We start from the raw sequence: 20706 nt of genomic DNA on the forward strand, positions 1-20706 counted from the left end.
AGAAAGAAAGGATAACAGGAAATAGAGAGACAGAATTATACATTATTTTCTGTTAATATGAAGGTGGGTGCAGTGTGCCAAGCACTAAAGGTTCAGGTGAAGTGATTCATCATCATGTTCTCAGCCTGTCACATTAAATGTCTGATACCTTTAACAGTAGCTGTACCAATCACAGCTTCTCCAACTCTACTCCAGAATAGAATTGTTTCTTGACTCATCCCTGTAATTTGCATTGCATAACCCCTGATAATACGCAGCATATGGACTGCATGCGTTTGTCTTTTCCCAGTTACAAAACAAGTTCAAAGAAGGCACATCAGTTCAGAGCTTTATTGTCCCACAAAAGGAATTTCTTTCTGCAGCAAAAGCAGCATACAACAACGCAATAGAAGACATTACAAGTGCTCCTACAGAGATGCTGTGTCTGTAGTGAGCGGCAGTAGAGGCCAATAAAGATCTGAGCTGGACAACTACACGGAGCACTCTTTCATCATAAAAGACTCAATGCTCTTGCTGAATCAGAAAAGTTAACATGACGTATTCATACAGTGAGAAAATGCATGTGTAATCCCATCGCAGCACCTTGAATCAAGATCAAATTGATTTGTTGGATACTTAAGAGATTCCCAGCCCGGCCACTGACAGTTTTGAATGAGTAGACGGCCAAGGTGTCTTACCGAGACCTGCCGGCTCTCCTGTAGGCACTGGGGAGGGAGTGTTTGCTCTTCGACCTGGACCTCGACTTCGATCTCGACCTCCTCTTGTGTTTTTTCTTCTTTTTGTCTTTGTCCCTCCCTTTGTTCCTGTCTCTTTCTCTATCCCTATCCCTATCTCGGTCTCGGTCTCTGTCTCTGTCTCTGTCTCTTGCTGCTCCTCTGGAGGTAGTGTGGGAGGATGAGGAGGATGGGGCCTCCCTGCTGCGATAGGCTCCTTTGTTCTCCGCGGCGGGTCTATGATCCTTAAGATACACAGGTGCTGCAGAGGACACTTGAGGAGGGGCAGGGTCAGACAGGACAGAAAGGGCTTCTTGCATCTAGAAACAAAAGGTAGCAAGAATAGAACAGAGAGCAAAAATATCAGTGAAAGCATTGTTTCGACAAACACATCTGGACACTTTTTAATAGGCTTAAAGATAAAAAGAAAAAAGAAAACAACGTATTGATTATATTATACTGTATAAGAACAGTCAATCTCCATCTTTGACATTGGGGACATTGAATGAATTCCCAAATGCTCAATCTCTCGGTACATCTGTGGAAAATCAATATGGGGGCCAGTCTACTTCCTGAGATGCAGGTGATGCACAAGGTTGGCTGTGTATGAAGATTTATTTATGCAATACCCCCCCGTGTCCATCCTTATCAATGTTACAGGGTAATACAACTCAGATGGTTTTGGAAGAATAAAAAAAAAATAACATTGATTTTACTCGATATGAGTGTAAGGATAACCAGCGTTCACAGAAAAGCTGGGGAATACTTACAGTTCTCTGGTAGAGAATATAACTGTTTGCTTTTCTTATCCTCTTATGGGATTTTTAATTCATTTGGGTGCTCCTTCTAATCCTGTATTTGTGAAATATAAATATGTTTAACAGAATAAATTATAAAAACATTATATGTGCTTCATTTTTTCTCAATATCGAGGAGTATAGATAGAACAAAAGAAGGTGGTGGAAAAAATCAGGAGATTTTTTTTAAAGGGGGTAAATATGTGCACTAAAGGGGGCATGGGATCAGAACTGGCTGGCTCAGGCAAAGTCTAAGTCCCTTACTCTCTTGGGAAATTATTACTCATATTCTTACCTCAAAAAAAGAAAATCCTTACTCAGCTGATTAAAAAGTGTGGGTTGCACAACACAGTGAGGCCCTCTGGCTTCACGCTGAGTTACAACTGTCAGCAGCAAAGTGCCTCTAATTACACCAGTGTGGGTCTGTCTGCTCATGTTAGATTGGCCTGCTGTTGGAGTCACTGAAAAGACAGCTTCAGGCCATCAGTGGATTAAACATGAACACTAAATCTTCCAAGGTCAGATTTTATCTTCCAGGGTTATGTCTGAGATTGCTCCTGCAGTCTAAGCAGTCCACCCATGTTACGTATGTATGCATTCATGGTACTAAAAGGGCATTTAGATAAAGAAAGACATAAAATGGCATACTTTATATGCTAACATTAACATAAATGATGTGACTGCCGGAGTGATAAGTGATGAACAAGAAAGACAGAAAGGATATGAATGTGTGCCGTGACTTCAATCTCTCCAATTCAATCACCCCACCTCTGACACCATCTGCTAAAATTGGTAGGAAATGGGTGGAGCATAAAAAAAGAGACGGGGGGAATAGAAATAAGAAGAGAGGTAAAGAATGATAATGAAAGAAGATGAAAGTAGGAAACAAATGTAAAGAAGTACAGAGAGGAAAAAAAAAAAGAGAGAGAGAGAGAGAGAGAGAGAGAGAGAGAGAGAGAGAGAGAGAGAGAGAGAGAGAGAGAGAGAGAGAGAGCGCTCACGACAGAAGACAATCAATAAGTGTCTAAAACCAGGCAGGGAAGAGAGAGAGGAAGAATATTCATTACACCTTTCTGTTAGCACACTATCTAGTGTCTGTGCTAAAGGAGAGATAATGAAATGATATAAAGTGAGGTTTGGTTTAAAATTAGGACTGACATATGGGAAGCTTATCCCAACACCAGGATGAGAAAATATCTCCTCTCTCACACCTGCTCTGGCAAGATATGGAAGTTTGGACAGTAAGAGGGGTAACAATAAAAAGTTATAGTCCTGGGATGGGAGAAGAGAAACTGAGGAAAGGAGAAGAGAGGAGGAACACAGAAGTAACACTCTCTCAATATAGAAGAAAATAATAATAATAATAATAATAATAATAATAATAATAATAATACTTTATAAGAAGCAATTTAAATTAACTACTAATAACTACAGCTCCTACTTCTACCCGAGACCCTTTTACCTAAAAGTCAGGACGGCATTCTTACTAGGTCGAACTTGGCCACATTTCCGTATCATTTTCAACACAGATTAAACAGAACAGGGCACACAGCACCATAGGGTGAAACATTCATAGAGAGAGACTGAACGCACATATATTTTGGCTTGATTAAAAACAGTTATAAATGTATCATTTCATTATTATCCACCATGCTCAAAGAAAAACAAAATCCGTTTAATAACTATGAAACAGAGAATTTTACATTGTGTGTGTGTGTGTGTGTGTGTGTGTGTGGATTCTTTCTCATATTAAATCTAACAAACAACAGCTCATATAGTCACACTTCTAATTAAACCGGCACTTCCTCTATATTTTCAGTTTACATACAGCACATGAATAAATAGGAATAAACAACTTAACTCTTATTTAAATATATATATTTGATATTTGTCCACAGTCTGACATCCTTGAATAGGCTAGACAGCAGAAAATCTCTATCTAGTGAATAAGGAAATTGATGGGAAAATGTATTAAGAGATTTACTGTGAGAAGCAGGCTAGCCTTCTACATGCTCACAATGGCAATTAATTAAGGCTTCAACTGCAAAATACGTTTTAAAACCCATCACTGAAGGCAGCCTGTGAGGGAGCTGAGAACACTCATATTCCTTCATTATCATTATTCTCCAATTCATTGCTATTCTCAGCGCTGCCACCGCTTCCATACAGAGTACTGGGGCTCTTTCCGTAACTATCCTGTCATGTCTGAATGAACACTTCAGAAACATTTGTGTGAAAGTCAACTATGCTTGACTGACCAACGAGTATACGGTACATTTAAAGGTCCAATATGTATATTTACTGTAATAAATCCAAAAATGACCCCAATGTGTCAAATATTAAAACATGCCAAGTTGAAATACTATCTTTTCTGACAACAATGTCAAAACCTGATGCCTAGTTCATTATCCATAATGCAAGAGATCCAGGTGTGCTCGTAGTGGGTAATGTAGCCTGGAGCCTCAAGCTGAGATGAGGAGAGTTTTTTCAATTTTCCCACCCCCAAATTTGTGATTCATTGCAAACTTCTTCAGCCCCAACAGACGTTGACTCAACTAACATCACTTGAGGCAATTTATCGGATTTCGCTCAGCTCCCTCTGGAACCAAAAAAGGCGTTATACAACTTTTCCTTTACATATGCAGTTGGACCCAATGCCTGTAAGCAGTGTAAAATCTGTGGAATTCCCCTTTATGACTCTGCCAAATGTACACCGTATTGGTCTGTTGGAAACCCTGTAGGAGTAAACAATAGTTGTGCCACCTTCAACACATCATGATGAGCCAAAATGTACCAAGACACAGCAAAGTCACATCACTAAAAGAGTTACTTGCAAATGCAAAAAGGTCTAGGCCTGTAAAGCATATTCTCCGGGTTCTGTTCACTCATGACAGCTTACTCTACCACAGTACTGTCGCATAAACAACATGATGAGCACTAAGGGGGACATGGCGAGCTTACATCAACTGATCCAAGCCAGCACATTTTGCCAACTCTATAAAGACATGGCATCAGCATTCACATTCTTCCTCAAACCTACAGTATCGAAAACCCGGGCATACTACACGACTGAACCCATCCTATTTTGGGACCTTCCAAAATACAGCATCAACTTACAAAATGCTGTCCATCGACTCGTGCCATCTGATTGAATCAAGGAGTAAAAACAACATCAAACAACATTGTACTCCAAGAAATTGCTTTTAATGTTATTGTTCATGTTACTGTCCATTTCACATACATATGCACTCCCATCTGTCCTGATGGAAAATCTCTTTTTAACGTGGACTGTCCAATGTTTACCAATTGATTAGATCAAAATTGATTTTATTCCTCTGTAAGTAGTTCTTTAAGACATATAGTAGGGCTGAACTTGAAGGTACAAGATATTCTACTAATACATTAGCTAAATAAATACATGTTTTTTCATTTCAACTCATCTAATTTCACTGGAACACATAGCCTACATGAAAGAGCAGTTTTTTGGTTGACTGTCTCCAATGTTGTTGGCCATATTATAGTGATTTATTGCTTGTGTATAGTGATTAACACAAAAGATAGAACACAAGACTGAAAAAAAAACTAAAAAACTATCAGATTATTTTCCCATATCATTCATCCCTAACATACAGTACTTTGTAGACGGCACCAACCAACACAAGTTCACAATCTCTAACTGCATTCTACATACAATTCAACTAGAACATCCATTTAGTAAGCCAATGACCTGGATGTTGGTAGTTCCATCAGAGTACGCACGCTCTGATGGCCAATGCAAGTCACCGAACATCTGGAGAAGAGTGACAGAGCTGGCGCAATAGTGACAGGACCCTGCCCACTGCCACCTGGCCCAACCGGCAATAGGCCAGTTATCCATGCATCAGTTGGGCTCACATGAGGAGCTGACATGAAACATCCATCAAATGGACAGGCCATCTACACATCAAATGACCACCACTGAGTCTTATTTACACTATAAAGTATTCTAGCCTTTTTTGTCTGTGTTTAATATGACAGACAAAAGAAAGGCTTTTAAAATAAAGCAATCCAATAAAACTCAACAGAAAATAATGTTAAAACAGAGATACCCTGCATTATCTCTGGGGCACCAAAACAGAGAACAGGGAAGTAGGTGGATGGAAGATTGATTCAACTAGTACAGTGCCCGTTCAAATTGTGGTATGTTTACATTTGCCAAAGAAATCTTGGTATATGGTACTTTCTTGATAATTACTGAAACAAGTTTCAGCTAATATTAAACTATACTATAATGCCCCAAAAAATGTTTGGTTGGCAATTCATTATTTTAAAAACATAATTAAACAAAAAAGCAATGGTCCAATCAGTAAAAAAAAAAAGTCACCTCTCGCAGCTAAACATTTTGTTTCATATTACACCTACAACATTTAGGCGTTAAGAAAACTCACATGAACACACTATCGGATGAAATCAAAAAGATGACATATAAGATGACAAAAGAACGCTTTTAAGATTTTGGGGAAAGATTCAACCCTCTGCCTCTGAGTCGGTCTTTGTTTAAAACAGTACATGATGAGTCAAGGAAAAGATACTAGGCTTCATTATGTAAAGTGATAAACGTGTTCAGCATACAAATCCCACCTCCCTTTTTAACAATTATTGATTGGAATTGCCGTCATAGTCGCTCAATGGTGTTTTAAGCCCCCAACGTCGACTTCAAGGCAGCGCTGTGACCGTTGACTTTAAGGCATCTAACCCTAAGGCAAATTGCCTGGAAGATGATGTTGGGGGCTTAAAACACCAAACATAGCCCAGGCCTAAAGCTGCTCATAGATATTCCCTCAGCTACCAGACATTCATCTCTTAAACTATGATTGCATGGTTACATAAACTGAAAACTGCAATTAATACAGCCGCCCACAGACAGGTTCCAACAGCTGTAGGTGCCTGCGACTTCATTTGCACATAATCAATAATGAACGATAGTAGAAAAGACAGAACACATTATGCCATCTGGTATCAACAAGTTTTAAATTCTACTTGGAGATAAAGATTAAGGCTGTTTTAGTATGGGGTTACTGAGCCAGTTGTAGTAAATATAATATTCTATTTACTGAACTTTTACTATGACCAAAGACTTCTACAACAGAAGAACAGAAATGTATCCAACTACATGTGTACAACTACAAAGCCAAATGTTCACCCAAACTATTTATATTGTTTATGTTCAAGAATTTTAGAACAAAATGTTGTGATTGTTGCAGCACAAAAACCTCCAACTTGTGAAAATTAAACAGCACAGAGTTGTAGGCTATGCAAAATGTGCAGGGAGACATGTCAATGTGGGTTGACAAGTTTGTGAAGTCTGTATGCATGTCGGTTCAAAATATTTTTTCAGACGATGTGCTAAAATTGTATAATGAAATGTTTTTGCATATTGAGGTGAATAGTGGGCCTGCCAACCTTGACAAATAAAAATGAACCACTAATGCCAGCTGAATAACAAGAGGCAGTTTATAATCGATTAAATAAATGCAAATGTGCAATCAATGGAAACCAGGGTGGTATTTCAGGTAGAAGGTTTAACAAACTCTGAGTCTAACCCTGATCTCTGAGTTGATTTACCCTGAGAAGGGAAACTCTGAGTTGTCGGTTTCAGAACAGCTGATATGAGTTTGTTCAATCAACTCAGAGTAGGTTCATGTGCGTGCACCACCACAATAAAAAGGCAGCATGAATGGAGCCATGATTCTACGATTCACCATGGTAACAACCACAAACAAACGGGTCAGCGGAAATACTCATGCGCACATACAGCGAGTTAAATAAAAAGCAACACAGCGGCTGCTGCAAAAGAGAGAGAATTTGCGTGGGAGAAAATTTCTGCTAGAGTAAATGCGTATATTCCAATATAGTGTATATCATATTTAATCATAAGTATAGCCAAATATTACTGGTGAAATGGTATTGAACCTATAATCTATTTAATTTAGGTGCAATCCTGCGGGCAAAAAAGTCCTAGTCCTACTAATCCCATTCTCAGGCTGCAGCACCATCATTATCAGAATTATAATGCATAATCTTTTATTTCAAAGGGTTTATATCATTCACCTGCAATACTGTGGAACTCATTTTAAAAACGTTTATAACACGTTTCAGAGCGAGTCAAACTTCTGACGACACTTTGCTACAGTGGCTTTACTAACATCCAATGTTGTAAAGACAAATGCCGACGGCAAAAAAACATAATGCGACACAAATAATCTGCTGGGATGTAAGAGCATAGATGGGTGACGCTAGTGATGGGAACGGATAAGGTTACGTAGGCTACATAACTGATCGACTGGGAAGAAAAACAATACCGCTCAAATAGGAAGTTATCTGAAAATGAAAATGTCGGGGCTTCAATATCCTCTCCTGACGTATGTTTAACTCTCTGTGAAGAAAAGCAGCTTCTTCATCAATGGGATCGTAGACAAAAGGAAATGCCATGTTTTGAGAAATAAAATGTTTTATAGTCTGCCTAACTTGGTTAATAAACCATCATATATTTTTTTTATTCATGCCGATAAAAAACTGCGCTAAAATGCGCCTGATCCAGACTGAATGAATGAATGAGGAAATGAGAGAGCGCTGTGTCAGAGGGAGGAGACTGAGACAAACTCAAGGTTTCCTGAAGAAAACCTGCTGGCGACCAGGTTAGGTTCACAGGCTCAGTTACCATAGTAACTGACTCAGAGTTGAAGTTACCTCTCTTTCTGAAACAGAAAACCCAGAGTTTCCCTCATCTCAGGGTTAACAAACTCAGATTTTTCACTAAACCTGCTTTTTGAAATACCACCCATGTCTACATAAGTTTAACTTAATTTCAATGGAATAACACACAACAATCTTCTATGACATATCATACACTTCATTTTGCCACTTGGCCAAACACCTTGGAAAAGCAGCTCTTGTAGACAAAGAAGCTTTCTTCTAACATTACCCGCTACTCTTCTTTTTATTCCAATGACAAATTATTGCAGTTAGTTCATTAAGTGAACTCACAACACCTAGCAGCAACAAGTCTCCCTTTACATGACATAGGTGATATCAGAGGCCTAAAATTATGTATACTTTGACACAATGTCCCACACTGCAATCAAACATGAAGCTTTTTGGTATTGTCTCAACGTCACATACAGTACAACTCTTTAATGTTAGTAATGGAAAGAATTACAATGGAACAATATTTTAGATAAGACTTTGCATTGGCCAGGTGTGAAACAACTAAGAATTGTATATGCACATGTATATTAGTTGCTCATTGCATCAGGAGCCAAGATATTTTATCCATAGAAAGAGGCATTTTCAACAATAGGACTGTGGTGTTATCACAATATACTTTAACTGAGTTATACACACTTTCTGTACAGTGTCAAGTTACACCCTCTCTAGGCTGTGATTGATCAATGCAACTTGAGACTTCTATGCTTATAACGGCTGAATATTGTATCTTGCTAAAAAACGTCTGTATTTTAAATGAATGCAGACATTTGGTCTAAAGAGATTAATAGGAAGCTACAGTAATGGGAAAGACATTAAATGCATACATTCTCATTACAGCATTATTTCATTTATACTGTTTTAGCTCTGGAGATAACGCAGTACAATATGCTGTGCCTGTTCAAACATGAGACTTGACTCTTCAGTGGAACTTGGGACTTGATATTTGGGTTCAACCCCTTTGTATTTACTCATGCTTTGAGCCATGGTTAAGCCTCTAGTTTGAAACAGACACATGAACACATGACAAATACGGATCCATCTTTACAAGCCATTCACCTACCTCAAGATGTACAGTTGAGTCTAGCTCAGCTCTCTTGGCCTCAGGCTCCCCAGTGAAGGGGCTGCGGAGGGTCTGTAGGAAGAGCGCTGCCTTCCTCTTCCTTTCCGCTTGTAGCTGTTTCTCCTTGGACTCCTTAGATGCCTGGGCCAGCTTCTCCCTGGCTGCAGCTGCTAGACGGTCCTCCAGTTTCTGCTTGGCTGAAGGCAGGGAGATGAGAGGGTAAAAAAAAGGTGAGAGATGGTTAGCCAAAGATGAAAACTATTATAGTCATTGTCCCTTTTCTGTTTTTGCTGTTATAATGCTATGAGGGACGAGAAAATGATTGAAAAGACAGTGAGAAAGGGGGAGTGAGTGGTTTGCTCTGCTTTTCGCTCATCCAGCTTTTTCCTCCTGACCACAAGTAAACGGTCTTTGGAAGGCAAATAACTACAAGAGAGAGAAGAGAGGGAGAAAAGACACAAATGGAGGCATAGAGAGTGAAACATCAGAAATATCAGAGACAGACGAGACGAAAAGTGAAAGACAGACAAGAAATAAAAGGATGTTGAGTTATTTTCCTCTGTTACTGTCACATCTAACTAAGGTGATATGATCAGCATTTTTCTGAGTTTCCAGCTGCTGTGGATTGACAAAGTTCTTGCTCTAAATGATAAGGCCTGACTAAGTCTCCGGTGGTGGGTAATTTACATGCAATTCAAGGTTTATACAGAAACTGCAAAGTAGGAGGGAACATGTGGGTGGAGAAGAGGAGACAGACATCGGAGTAAAATGGAAAATATTCACGGTTTTGAGAGATGAGGAGATGAAGTGACAAAGACAGGTGGGGGATAGATAGGTAAGGAGAACACAAGAATGAGATGGGTCACAGAGGGAAACCGGATGAGTGTGACAGACAAAACATGGCAAGGCAGTGAAGAATAAAGCAAATGCTCGCGGAAAACAAGTTGTTTAAGTTATGCAACCGCTGGGGCTACGGTTATATCTTCAGGGTTAAAAATAGGCTAGCTGCCAAGGCAAATCTTATTTGACTATAGTGTGAACAATAATCAAGTAAGGCAGAATCCAGAAGGACAATCTTGGTTGACTTTTTTTGTCCAGTATAAAATATATTGTATGAAATAGTGATAAGTCAATTTCATTAATCATTTTAATAAACAACAAATAACAATTAAGCAACTGATCAAAAAGTGTTGGACAAATTGATAATTAATATAATCATTAGTTAAACAGGCAATACCAGTTATTTTTGGCAATATGGGGACAGAGGAAACAAGTTGTGAACACAACATTGCAATATCGTCACCACCAATAGTCATTCGCCATTTAGCTCTATTTTTGGCTTCTGAGATAAATATATGGCTTTTTTGCTGCTAAATGCTCCATTATGTTCACCAGCTAGTTGCTAATTGTGTCCGCCTGCTGTCTGATGTTAAACAGGGAGTGTACAATGGATTTTTAGAGCTTTTTCACTGAATACAGCGGCCTAAAACCACATGGTGTTATAGATAGAGTAGATAGATAGGCCGAGAGCCATTTTTTTAGCCGTTAAAATGCTAAGAACGGTTTCGAGACCAAACCAGTACTCGAAATGCCTTAGTCGAAAAAGGGTATATGAGACTGAGGAGAGTGAACCCACACAGTAAAGTTGTGGGTTGGATAGCTATTCAATAAGCTGAAACTTGCTGTAAAGCTTCGTAAAGCCGAGGGGAGCTTCAGATTCAGGTGATAATTCTCTGTAGGTCCATCCTCTTTCACATTTTAATTGTTTTCACATCGTCATTTGTAATATCCAATGATAGTCTTTGGGAGTCCCTATATTAATGGATTACTGAAAGTATATCTATATTGACAGTGACACCTAACATCATCCCTGAATAAAATGTCTACATTGATTTAAGGTATACTGACATTTTAAGTCTTCTACCGCCACTATGAAACCACTGGGAAATGTGTGCTGCGACCTAAACGATTCATGTACTTATCACTAGAAACCGCATTTAGTGTGTGTGGCTGTTTTCGAGACCATCAATACAGATTAGCATTCTGCTGTCTGTCTCTGATTCTCCTGCTATCTGATCAAGTTAGGCTGCTGACTGACAGTCACTTTGCCACACAGCAAAGCCAATTCAGTCCGCTATTTATTAAGCTTTTCCAGCCGCTTTCTCTGGCCGTCTGTCAGCTCAGAAAGAGAGTAAAACACTCCGAGATTGTTCCACTGAACCTAAAACGGGACCTGTCAGGCTGATTGATGCTGAAAAGTATTTAATAAGCCTTTCCAGGTTCTACTTAGCAGATATCCTTCTGGTTTAAGGGAGATTCCTACACTTTTGCTCTGTCCTTTAAGATCTTATGAAAGTGTTGTAGGAATTATTGTAGCACAAGCTATTTCAGGTTACTCTATGGCCAGAGAAAAACATAAAATACAGAAATGTCTTATGTAAAACAACCCAAACTGTTCTAACTTTATTAATTACTTAATATTGTACATGATAAAGTATTAACACTACTAAATTTACAAAGATCATTTTGGTGGTGTACAATTTACTAGCCTGAAATTCTTTTGACAATACAGACAAAATGAGACTATAATAAAAAATAAAAAAAAATGGTATTTTAGCTTTCATGGAGAAGGCTTCAAGAAGCAGACATCTCGGCGCCTGCTCAAGTAATCATTGAGTCATTAGTATTGATCGAGTCACACAGACAGATGATGGTTATTTTGTGAGATGACGGTACAAATCGTACTTTTCCCAGCAGGCTTGTGCGTCTAGCTAACAGGTAAGGTCAAATGGATTATTGATAATCACAAGTGCATTGGCATCTGCTGGTTGTCAGTTTTTGTTTGACAGAGATGTTAAAATGTATTTTTGCAATATCATTTTAAAGTATAACAAGACGCAATTAGTCAACTTTAGTACAATAGCTACCAGCTTCCAGTAGAGCAACCTATTACTTTAAATTAACAGTCAAGTGATACATTAGAAGATATAAATATGTTAGAAATGTGACTAACCTTGAAAATACATTGCAAGTTTTTTTTTCTCAGTCCCTTAAGCGGGAACTTTCTGGAAAAATGGTTTCTCATTAGATCAGCTGAATTAGATTTGTTATTATATTTAAATTCTATAGGTCCTATAAAAATCCTGCAAGCAGAGCGTAAACCACTTGCAGGACAAAGAATGCTTTCTGTGCGTGTATGCGTTGATGTACAGTAGACAAAAATGTGTTTCTGAGTGCAATGTCACTGATGCATTTCTTCAGCTTAAGACTGAGTATAGCCAGTATATCATATTGCATAACCATGACTGAACAAAAGGGAGAGACAAAAATAGATATATCTCCATTAGGCCTTTGGAGAGATATATGACTGTTGTTTGGTGTACAACACTGCTTGTGTCTTACTGCAGGGTACACCCTGTTGAGAGAATGTATAATTCAGACTCAATGGATTTATTCATCACCACTCTTCCCCTCTTGTTGTTCCTGCAATTCCAACCCTCCCTGAAACTAACAGCATGCCAGTGGGTGTGACAGAGATGTCTTTGTAAGCACCTGTACTTATATGCTGACGCTGACACAAAGAACTTAATTCCAGCACACCCCTATTAAATAGCCATGGAGCGGAGCAAAAACAACAAACAACCTCTATCATAACCATCATTAAGATGCTTTATCAACATTCTGTGTCACACAGGCAGAATGAGGCTGACCATTGTCTGAATCATAGACAGAATATACAAATGGACGGTGCGTCTCCACTTCCACCCCACTTTACAAAAATAAAGCCAAAATCATTTGTCATTTAAGTAGCTGCAGTAGTGATCGGGGTGTAGAGCCGCGGTATTGAGGTCCCACCCATACACCCGCAAGACTCAATTGTGAGCACAATCACAGCTGTTAATCATGAAGTTCCACCTAATTTTTTATAGTATAAAAAGCTAATTAAAACCAAACTTATCAGAAAAATGAACAGTTGAACAAACGTCATGCGCGTGCGTTAAGAACTACCTAAAATGACAGAAACCATCTTTGGAAAAAACTTATTTGATGTGTACTTTGATTTTTTAGTTTGACCCTCGTCGCATCCGCTAACATGGAGGGGGTGGGGTTTATGACATATACTGCAGCAAGCTTTGTCTGTCCTGTCTGCAGACTGAGTAGTAGTTTTTTTACAATAGTACTTTTAAATTTCCCATCCATCCATCCATCCATCTTCGTCCGCTTATCCGGTGTCGGGTCGCGGGGGGAGCAGCTCCAGCAGGGGACCCCAAACTTCCCTTTCCCGAGCAACATTAACCAGCTCCGACTGGGGATCGGCGTTCCCAGGCCAGGTTGGAGATATAATCCCTCCACCTAGTCCTGGGTCTTCCCCGAGGCCTCCTCCCAGCTGGACGTGCCTGGAACACCTCCCTAGGGAGGCGCCCAGGGGGCATCCTTACCAGATGCCCGAACCACCTCAACTGGCTCCTTTCGACGCAAAGGAGCAGCGGCTCTACTCCGAGCTCCTCACGGATGACTGAGCTTCTCACCCTATCTCTAAGGGAGACGCCAGCCACCCTCCTGAGGAAACCCATTTCGCCGCTTGTACCCTGGATCTCGTTCTTTCGGTCATGACCCAGCCTTCATGACCATAGGTGAGGGTAGGAACGAAAACTGACCGGTAGATCGAGAGCTTTGCCTTCTGGCTCAGCTCTCTTTTCGTCCTGGCGGTGCGATAGATTGAATGCAATACCGCACCCGCTGCGCCGATTCTCCGACCAATCTCCCGCTCCATTGTCCCTCACTCGCGAACACAACCCCAAGGTACTTGAACTCCTTCACTTGGGGTAAGGACTCATTCCCTACCTGGAGAAGGCATTCCATCGGTTTCCTGCTGAGAACCATGGCCTCAGATTTAGAGGTGCTGATCCTCATCCCAACCGCTTCACACTCGGTTGCGAACCGATCCAGTGAGTGCTGAAGGTCGCAGGCCGATGATGCCATCAGGACCACATCATCTGCAAAGAGCGGCGATGAGATCCCCAGCCCACCAAACTGCAACCCCTCCCCACCCCGACTACGCCTCGATATCCTGTCCATAAATATTACAAACAGGATTGGTGACAAAGCGCAGCCCTGGCGGAGGCCAACCCTCACCTGAAACGAGTCCGACTTACTACCGAGAACCCGGACACAGCTCTCACTTTGGTCATACAGAGATTGGATGGCTCTGAGTAGAGACCCCCTCACCCCATACTCCCGCAGCACCTCCCACAGTACCTCCCGGGGGACCCGGTCATACGCCTTCTCCAAATCTACAAAACACATGTAGACCGGTTGGGCATACTCCCAGGCTCCCTCCAGGATCCTTGCGAGAGTAAAGAGCTGGTCCGTTGTTCCACGACCAGGACGGAATCCACATTGTTCCTCCTCAACCCGAGGTTCGACTATCGGCCGAACCCTCCTTTCCAGCACCTTGGAGTAGACTTTACCAGGGAGGCTGAGAAGTGTGATACCCCTATAATTGGCACACACCCTCTGGTCCCCCTTTTTAAAAAGGGGAACCACCACCCCAGTCTGCCACTCCTTTGGCACCGTCCCAGACTTCCACGCAATGTTGAAAAGGCGTGTCAACCAGGACAGCCCCTCCACACCCAGAGCCTTGAGCATTTCTGGACGGATCTCATCAATCCCCGGGGCTTTGCCACTGTGTAGTTGTTTGACTACATCAGTGACTTCCGCCTGGGAAATCGGCGACAATCCCCATTATCCTCCAGCTCTGCCTCTAAGATAGAGGCGTATTAGTCGGATTCAGGAGTTCCTCAAAGTGCTCCTTCCACCGCCCTATTACCTCCTCAGTTGAGGTCAACAGTGTCCCATCCTTACTGTACACAGCTTGGATGGTTCCCCCCTTCCCCTCCTGAGGTGGCGAACAGTTTTCCAGAAGCACTTTGGTGCTGACCGAAAGTCCTTCTCCATGTCTTCTCCAAACTTCTCCCACACCCGCTGCTTTGCCTCTTTCACGGCAGAGGCTGCAGCCCTTCGGGCCCTTCGGTACCCTGCAACTGCCTCCGAGTCCTCCGGGATAACATATCCCGGAAAGACTCCTTCTTCAGTCGGACGGCTTCCCTGACCACCGGTGTCCACCACGGTGTTCGTGGGGTTACCGCCCCTTGAGGCACCTAAGACCCTAAGACCACAGCTCCCGCCGCAGCTTCAGCAATGGAAACTTTGAACATTGTCCACCCGGGTTCAATGCCCCCAGCCTCCACAGGGATGCCACGAAAAGCTCCGCCCGGAGGTGTGAGTTGAAAGTCTGTTGGACAGGGGCCTCTCCAGACGTTCCCAATTTACCCGCACTACACATTTGGGCTTACCAGGTCTGTCCAGAGTCTTCCCCACCCTCTGACCCAACTCACCACCAGATGGTGATCAGTTGACAGCTCTGTCCCTCTCTTCACCCAGTGTCCAAAACATACGGCCTCAGATCAGATGAAACGATTATAAAATCGATCATTGACCTTGGCCTAGGGTGCTCTGGTACCAGGTACACTTATGAGCATCCCTATGTTCGAACATGGTGTTTGTTATAGACAATCCATGACTAGCACAGAAGTCCAACAACAAACAACCACTCTGGTTTAGATCAGGGAGGCCGTTCCTCCCAATCACGCCTCTCAGGTGTCTCCATCATTGCCCACGTGTGCGTTGAAGTCCCCCAGCAGAACAATGGAGTCCCCACTGGAGCCCCATGCAGGACTCCAGTCAAGGTCTCAAGAAGGCCGAATACTCCGAACTCCTGTTTGGTGCATATGCACAAACAACAGTCAGAGTTTTCCCCCACAACCCGCAGGCGTGGGGAGGCGACCCTCTCGTCCACGGGGTAAACTCCAACACAGCGGGCGCTCAGCCGGGGCGTGTGAGTATCCCCACACCCGCCCGGCGCCTCACACCCTGGGCAACTCCGGAGAAGAAAAGAGTCCAACCCCTATCCAGGAGTATGGTTCCAGAACCAAGACTGTGCGTGAGGTAAGCCCCACCAGATCTAACCGGTAGCGCTCCACCTCCCGCACCAGTTCCGGCTCCTTCCCCCAGAGAGGTGACGTTCCACGTCCCCAGAGCCAGCGTCTGCCGCCCGGGTCTGGTCCGTCGAGGCCCCTGACCTTCACTGCCACCCATGTGGCATTGCACCCGACCCCAACGGTTCCTCCCACAGGTGGTGGGCCCATGGGATGGAGAGGGAGTTGCCACGTAGCTTGTTCGGGCTGTGCCCGGCCGGGCTCCGTGGCAAACCCGGCCACCAGGCGCTCGCCGACGAGCCCGCCGTCTGGGCCTGGCTCCAGACGGGGGCCCCGGGCTTCCTCCGGGCAGGGTCACTCCATCTCTGCTTAGCTTTTTCTTTTAAATTTCCCAACAATCATTTTAACAATGTTACCTTGTTTTGCCTCCAACTCCTCCAAACTGAGGGAGGGTCTCTTCTCTTCTGGTGCACTGAATGGAGCAGACTCCTTGACAACCATCTCAACCCCACCAATCACAGCTAGGAGACTCTGCTCTTCCACCAACTTCAGGCAAAAAAAAAAAGTATGTTCATTTATTGTTAATTTCAAGGTACTGGAAATATATTTTCAAGGATCAGTTTTCTATCCATACCACATCAACCCTAGATCTACGTGCATTGAATAGACCAAGCTGAACTAGACCTTGTCCTCGTCGGAATCATCATCCAATCGAACTCTGTTCTTCTCCAGCGGCAGCATGTCGTTTTCCTTTGCCTTGATGGCAAAACAGATGGGGGCAAAAGAGGCTGTGATGGCACAAAGAGACAAAGGGAGATATGATTTAGAGAGAACTGTTGATAACAGGTAGACAAGTGCATCCTGGCCTTAGTAGGTTTGACAAATTCATAGTAAAATGAAAAATGCATTGACTAAAGCAATTAGGCTGCTTCTTGACAATGACACATTGCAGAAACAAGTTCAGGACAAGGAAGAAAGGAGAGGCTGGAGGAAAGATTAAGACAGGGATGGACAGAGAGAGAAGAAAATGAAAAATAAGGAGGTAGAAGAGGCAAAAAGGGGAACCAAATAAAATTTAAAAAATAGTACAATGTAAAAAGAGAAACAGTCGGACAGACAAACAGGACAGCGAGAGTTGAAAAAGCAGCTATTTAGATATTAAGCTGCAATGGTGTGTCACATTGATTTCTATTTTGTAAATCAAATGGGACTGCTCTCACAGAGATGAAAGAGTCAACAGAGTGTCTCATCCCCTGAAGAAATAATCTTAATATAGGACATCGAACCTTATTGTGGAAGGCTGGATAGTTAACTTGTGCACTACTGCGACTAGTTTTTAGTATTTCCTGGCCTCCTCCGTGACCTGTTGCCCCCAAATGGCCTTTGAGAATGCGTGCCTCAATTTGAATATATGTGCATGTTTAAGGGTCCCGCCAGTGTTATTGTGAGTAGACTCTTTCATCTTTGCAAAGCCATTTCCAGATATAACTGAATCAGATTGCTAGCATAAATACCAGACTCACAGGCAGCTGTGCGTGAACACCAACATATGACACATACACACACGCACACTCACATACACAGAGCAAATGTGTGCATGTGTATTGACATATTTACCCAAAGGCTTTGCATCTCATTTACTGAACAGATGAACCAAAGAAGAGGAAGTGAAAGTAGCACTATGTCGTGTGTATTTCTTCTTGTGGTGATGTCCTACCTTTTGTCAGCTTGTCCTGGGCTGATGTGTCTAATTGAAGCTTATCATCATCATCTACTGTCTCACTCTGGATGAAGGAAAATAGAGTACAGAGAGGGAGAGAGAGGGAGAGAGGGAGAGAGAGAGAGAGAGAGAGAGAGAGAGAGAATAAAAACACACACTGTAAACTTATCTGAGTCAATTTCCTAGTTCTACTGTGTTTCATTATGGGTAAACCACTTTGATTGTGACAAGACAGAGATGGTGCTGAAGAAGAGATTCCATTGAAACCTGCTATCCTTCATTTTTAATATAATGTACTTTCATGATGGGTTGGAAAAACCACAGTATTATATAGGCAAAAAGTTGGTGTTTGGACAGTTTTCAAAAGAAACTTCTGGAGGAGCTGGTTGTCTATCTGCCTTTCATTTTGTTTCCCCAAAAAAGACAACACATCCATAATGTGAATGCAGCTTTGTTTTACATCACTGGTAGACAGATCTGAAATGTTAGGATCAGTCACCAATCAATTAAACCAAAACCGTTACATTTTAATATAGTAATCACTCATCTGCAGGGTTCTATTGAGCGTTAAGGTTTGCACCTCTGCAGCCATCTCCCCACTGTGCAACACATGTCGCTGTGAAGGAACCAACAGCAACTGTGGAGAACAGAAACTTCTGGCTGTGGCATAAGGGAGATCTTTCAGTACTTTTACATTTCTATTGTGGAAGAATTTGGATCACCTGAGCAGAATAAAACAACAGCACAAGACTCCTTAGAGTACGGCCTGGCAATAATGTATATCAATATTGTATCTACATCGATATATATATATATATATATATATATATATATATATATATATATATATATATATATATATATATATATATATATATACACTACTGGATATCGCCTTCAATTTTGGATATCGTAATATCGTGATGGGACACAACAACGACATGACATAAGTGTTGGTTTTACAGGCTGTATTACAGTAATGCATTTTTTTATTTTATTTACCAGACTGTTGTAGCTGTTTTGTTATTTGCCTTTACCCACTTAGTCATTAAATCCACATTATCGATGATTATTTATCTAAAATCTCATTGTGCAAATTTTTTGTGAAAGCACCAAACGTCAAAACTACATAATTGCGGCAGTATTGACATTGATGTATTTCGTCAAAAATACAATTTTCTCCATATCGTCAGGCTCTACTTTAGAGTCAAGCTCTGCAAAAGATTCTCAAACTGGACAAACCAATTTCCATTTCATCCTTCAAAACCATCATATCACCCTTGTTCACAGACATATGCAGTTGCTTCTCTACATAATCATTTTCCCAGCTAAATATTTGAATGGTTTCTCCGTCTCTTACTCACCCATGTACCTGTGCACTTATCTTCTTATAAGTGTTTATTGTTTTCAGTGTAGTATTTCAAAATTGTATTTTATGTAATTTCTAAACTGTATTTATTTCTAATGTATTTTTTATCCAGCTCTCCTTCCCTTTTCCTAAGTGGCTATGCCACTTGTCAGGCCACCATTGTAAATAAGAACCTGTTCTTAATGACTTGCCTGTAAAAATAAAGGTGAAATGAAAATGTACTCATTGCAACAGGACACTTAAACGTAAACTGTGATGAACATTGTCTTTTTGCAGAAAGATAACATTTGCATGCATATGGCATAAACATCTATGTGAACACTAATGTAAACCAGCCTGCTTCTTAATGATGCTAAACCTTATATCTACGACACCTACAAATGTTAATGGACAGGAGTTTAAAGAGGTGGCAAGTCATGTTATCATGTTAACAATCCCATTATGTCACTGAATGGTCCTGTACACATCTGATCAGGATCAAGTGATTTCAGTATTATTTGTTTGCTTTTAGTTCTTCTTACTTTCCCTTCTATCTGCCATTTAGCAGTATAACTTTACTTGTGTGTTTTTCATTTTAGTTATTTAATGAGCATTGTTAGTGGTATCTGAGGCCTAAGACTTTCATTGCCAATAATTACTTCTCTTATTGTTGTGCAGATGATCAATAAAGAACCTTGAAAGCCCTTATAGCTGGTGTGTGTGCACAGGCCACATAACCAGAAACCCTCTGTAGTAATAGCTGCTATACAAAATACAAACGAATAAAAGGGAAAAGTGGGGATGAAGTCAATGCCACAAGAGGAAAACCAAAAAAAAACTAAACTCATGAGGTACATTTTGAAGAATGCTTCAAAGGCAGCTTCCTACTTCCCAGATGTAATTGAACAGCACTTTCAACAGTAAAAGCACTTTATCGAGGCCCCGGAGAATTGTAAAAACCCCAAATCAGGGGAAAATTCACTCTAAACCATTCTGGAAAGGCCTCACCAGTTGGAGTTTGCAGGAATTTGATTGTGCTAAAATACACAGCTCTAGAATCCTTGAATCATTTGGTTCACATGCTTTGCTGCAGACAGTTCAGAAGGTAATAATCCTCCACTCTGAATGAAAACACACACCAGGGTTTCATAGCAGGGTGGCAAAATCTGTGCTGGTTAAAGATCACAAGCTTTAAAGGAATTTCAAATGAAAAATGCTGGCTGCAAATGAAAAATGTAAATAAGAAATAATCGACCCAAGAGCAGCTCCACATTTTGGTTGATGGATGGATGGATACTTTCACATAGCCTGTGTTTGACCCAT

General features: G+C 41.4%; 1 protein-coding gene across 3 annotated transcripts in view; it reads right to left on the minus strand.

Annotated features, from left to right (window-relative positions):
* sfswap (splicing factor SWAP) overlaps window positions 1-20706 on the minus strand; it is a 60294-nt gene that overhangs the window by 14031 nt on the left and 25557 nt on the right. For all 3 annotated transcript variants that reach the window (XM_028601516.1, XM_028601515.1, XM_028601517.1), the window contains 5 exons: window positions 18033-18099; window positions 17000-17103; window positions 16732-16861; window positions 9318-9514; window positions 678-1033 (listed from right to left, as the gene is read on the minus strand). In XM_028601516.1, coding sequence (XP_028457317.1) covers window positions 678-1033; window positions 9318-9514; window positions 16732-16861; window positions 17000-17103; window positions 18033-18099 — 854 coding nt within the window. The remainder of the gene's footprint in view (window positions 1-677; window positions 1034-9317; window positions 9515-16731; window positions 16862-16999; window positions 17104-18032; window positions 18100-20706) is intronic.

The sequence above is a fragment of the Perca flavescens genome, chromosome 16 (genome assembly GCF_004354835.1).
Source record: "Perca flavescens isolate YP-PL-M2 chromosome 16, PFLA_1.0, whole genome shotgun sequence".
Taxonomy (NCBI): domain Eukaryota; kingdom Metazoa; phylum Chordata; class Actinopteri; order Perciformes; family Percidae; genus Perca; species Perca flavescens.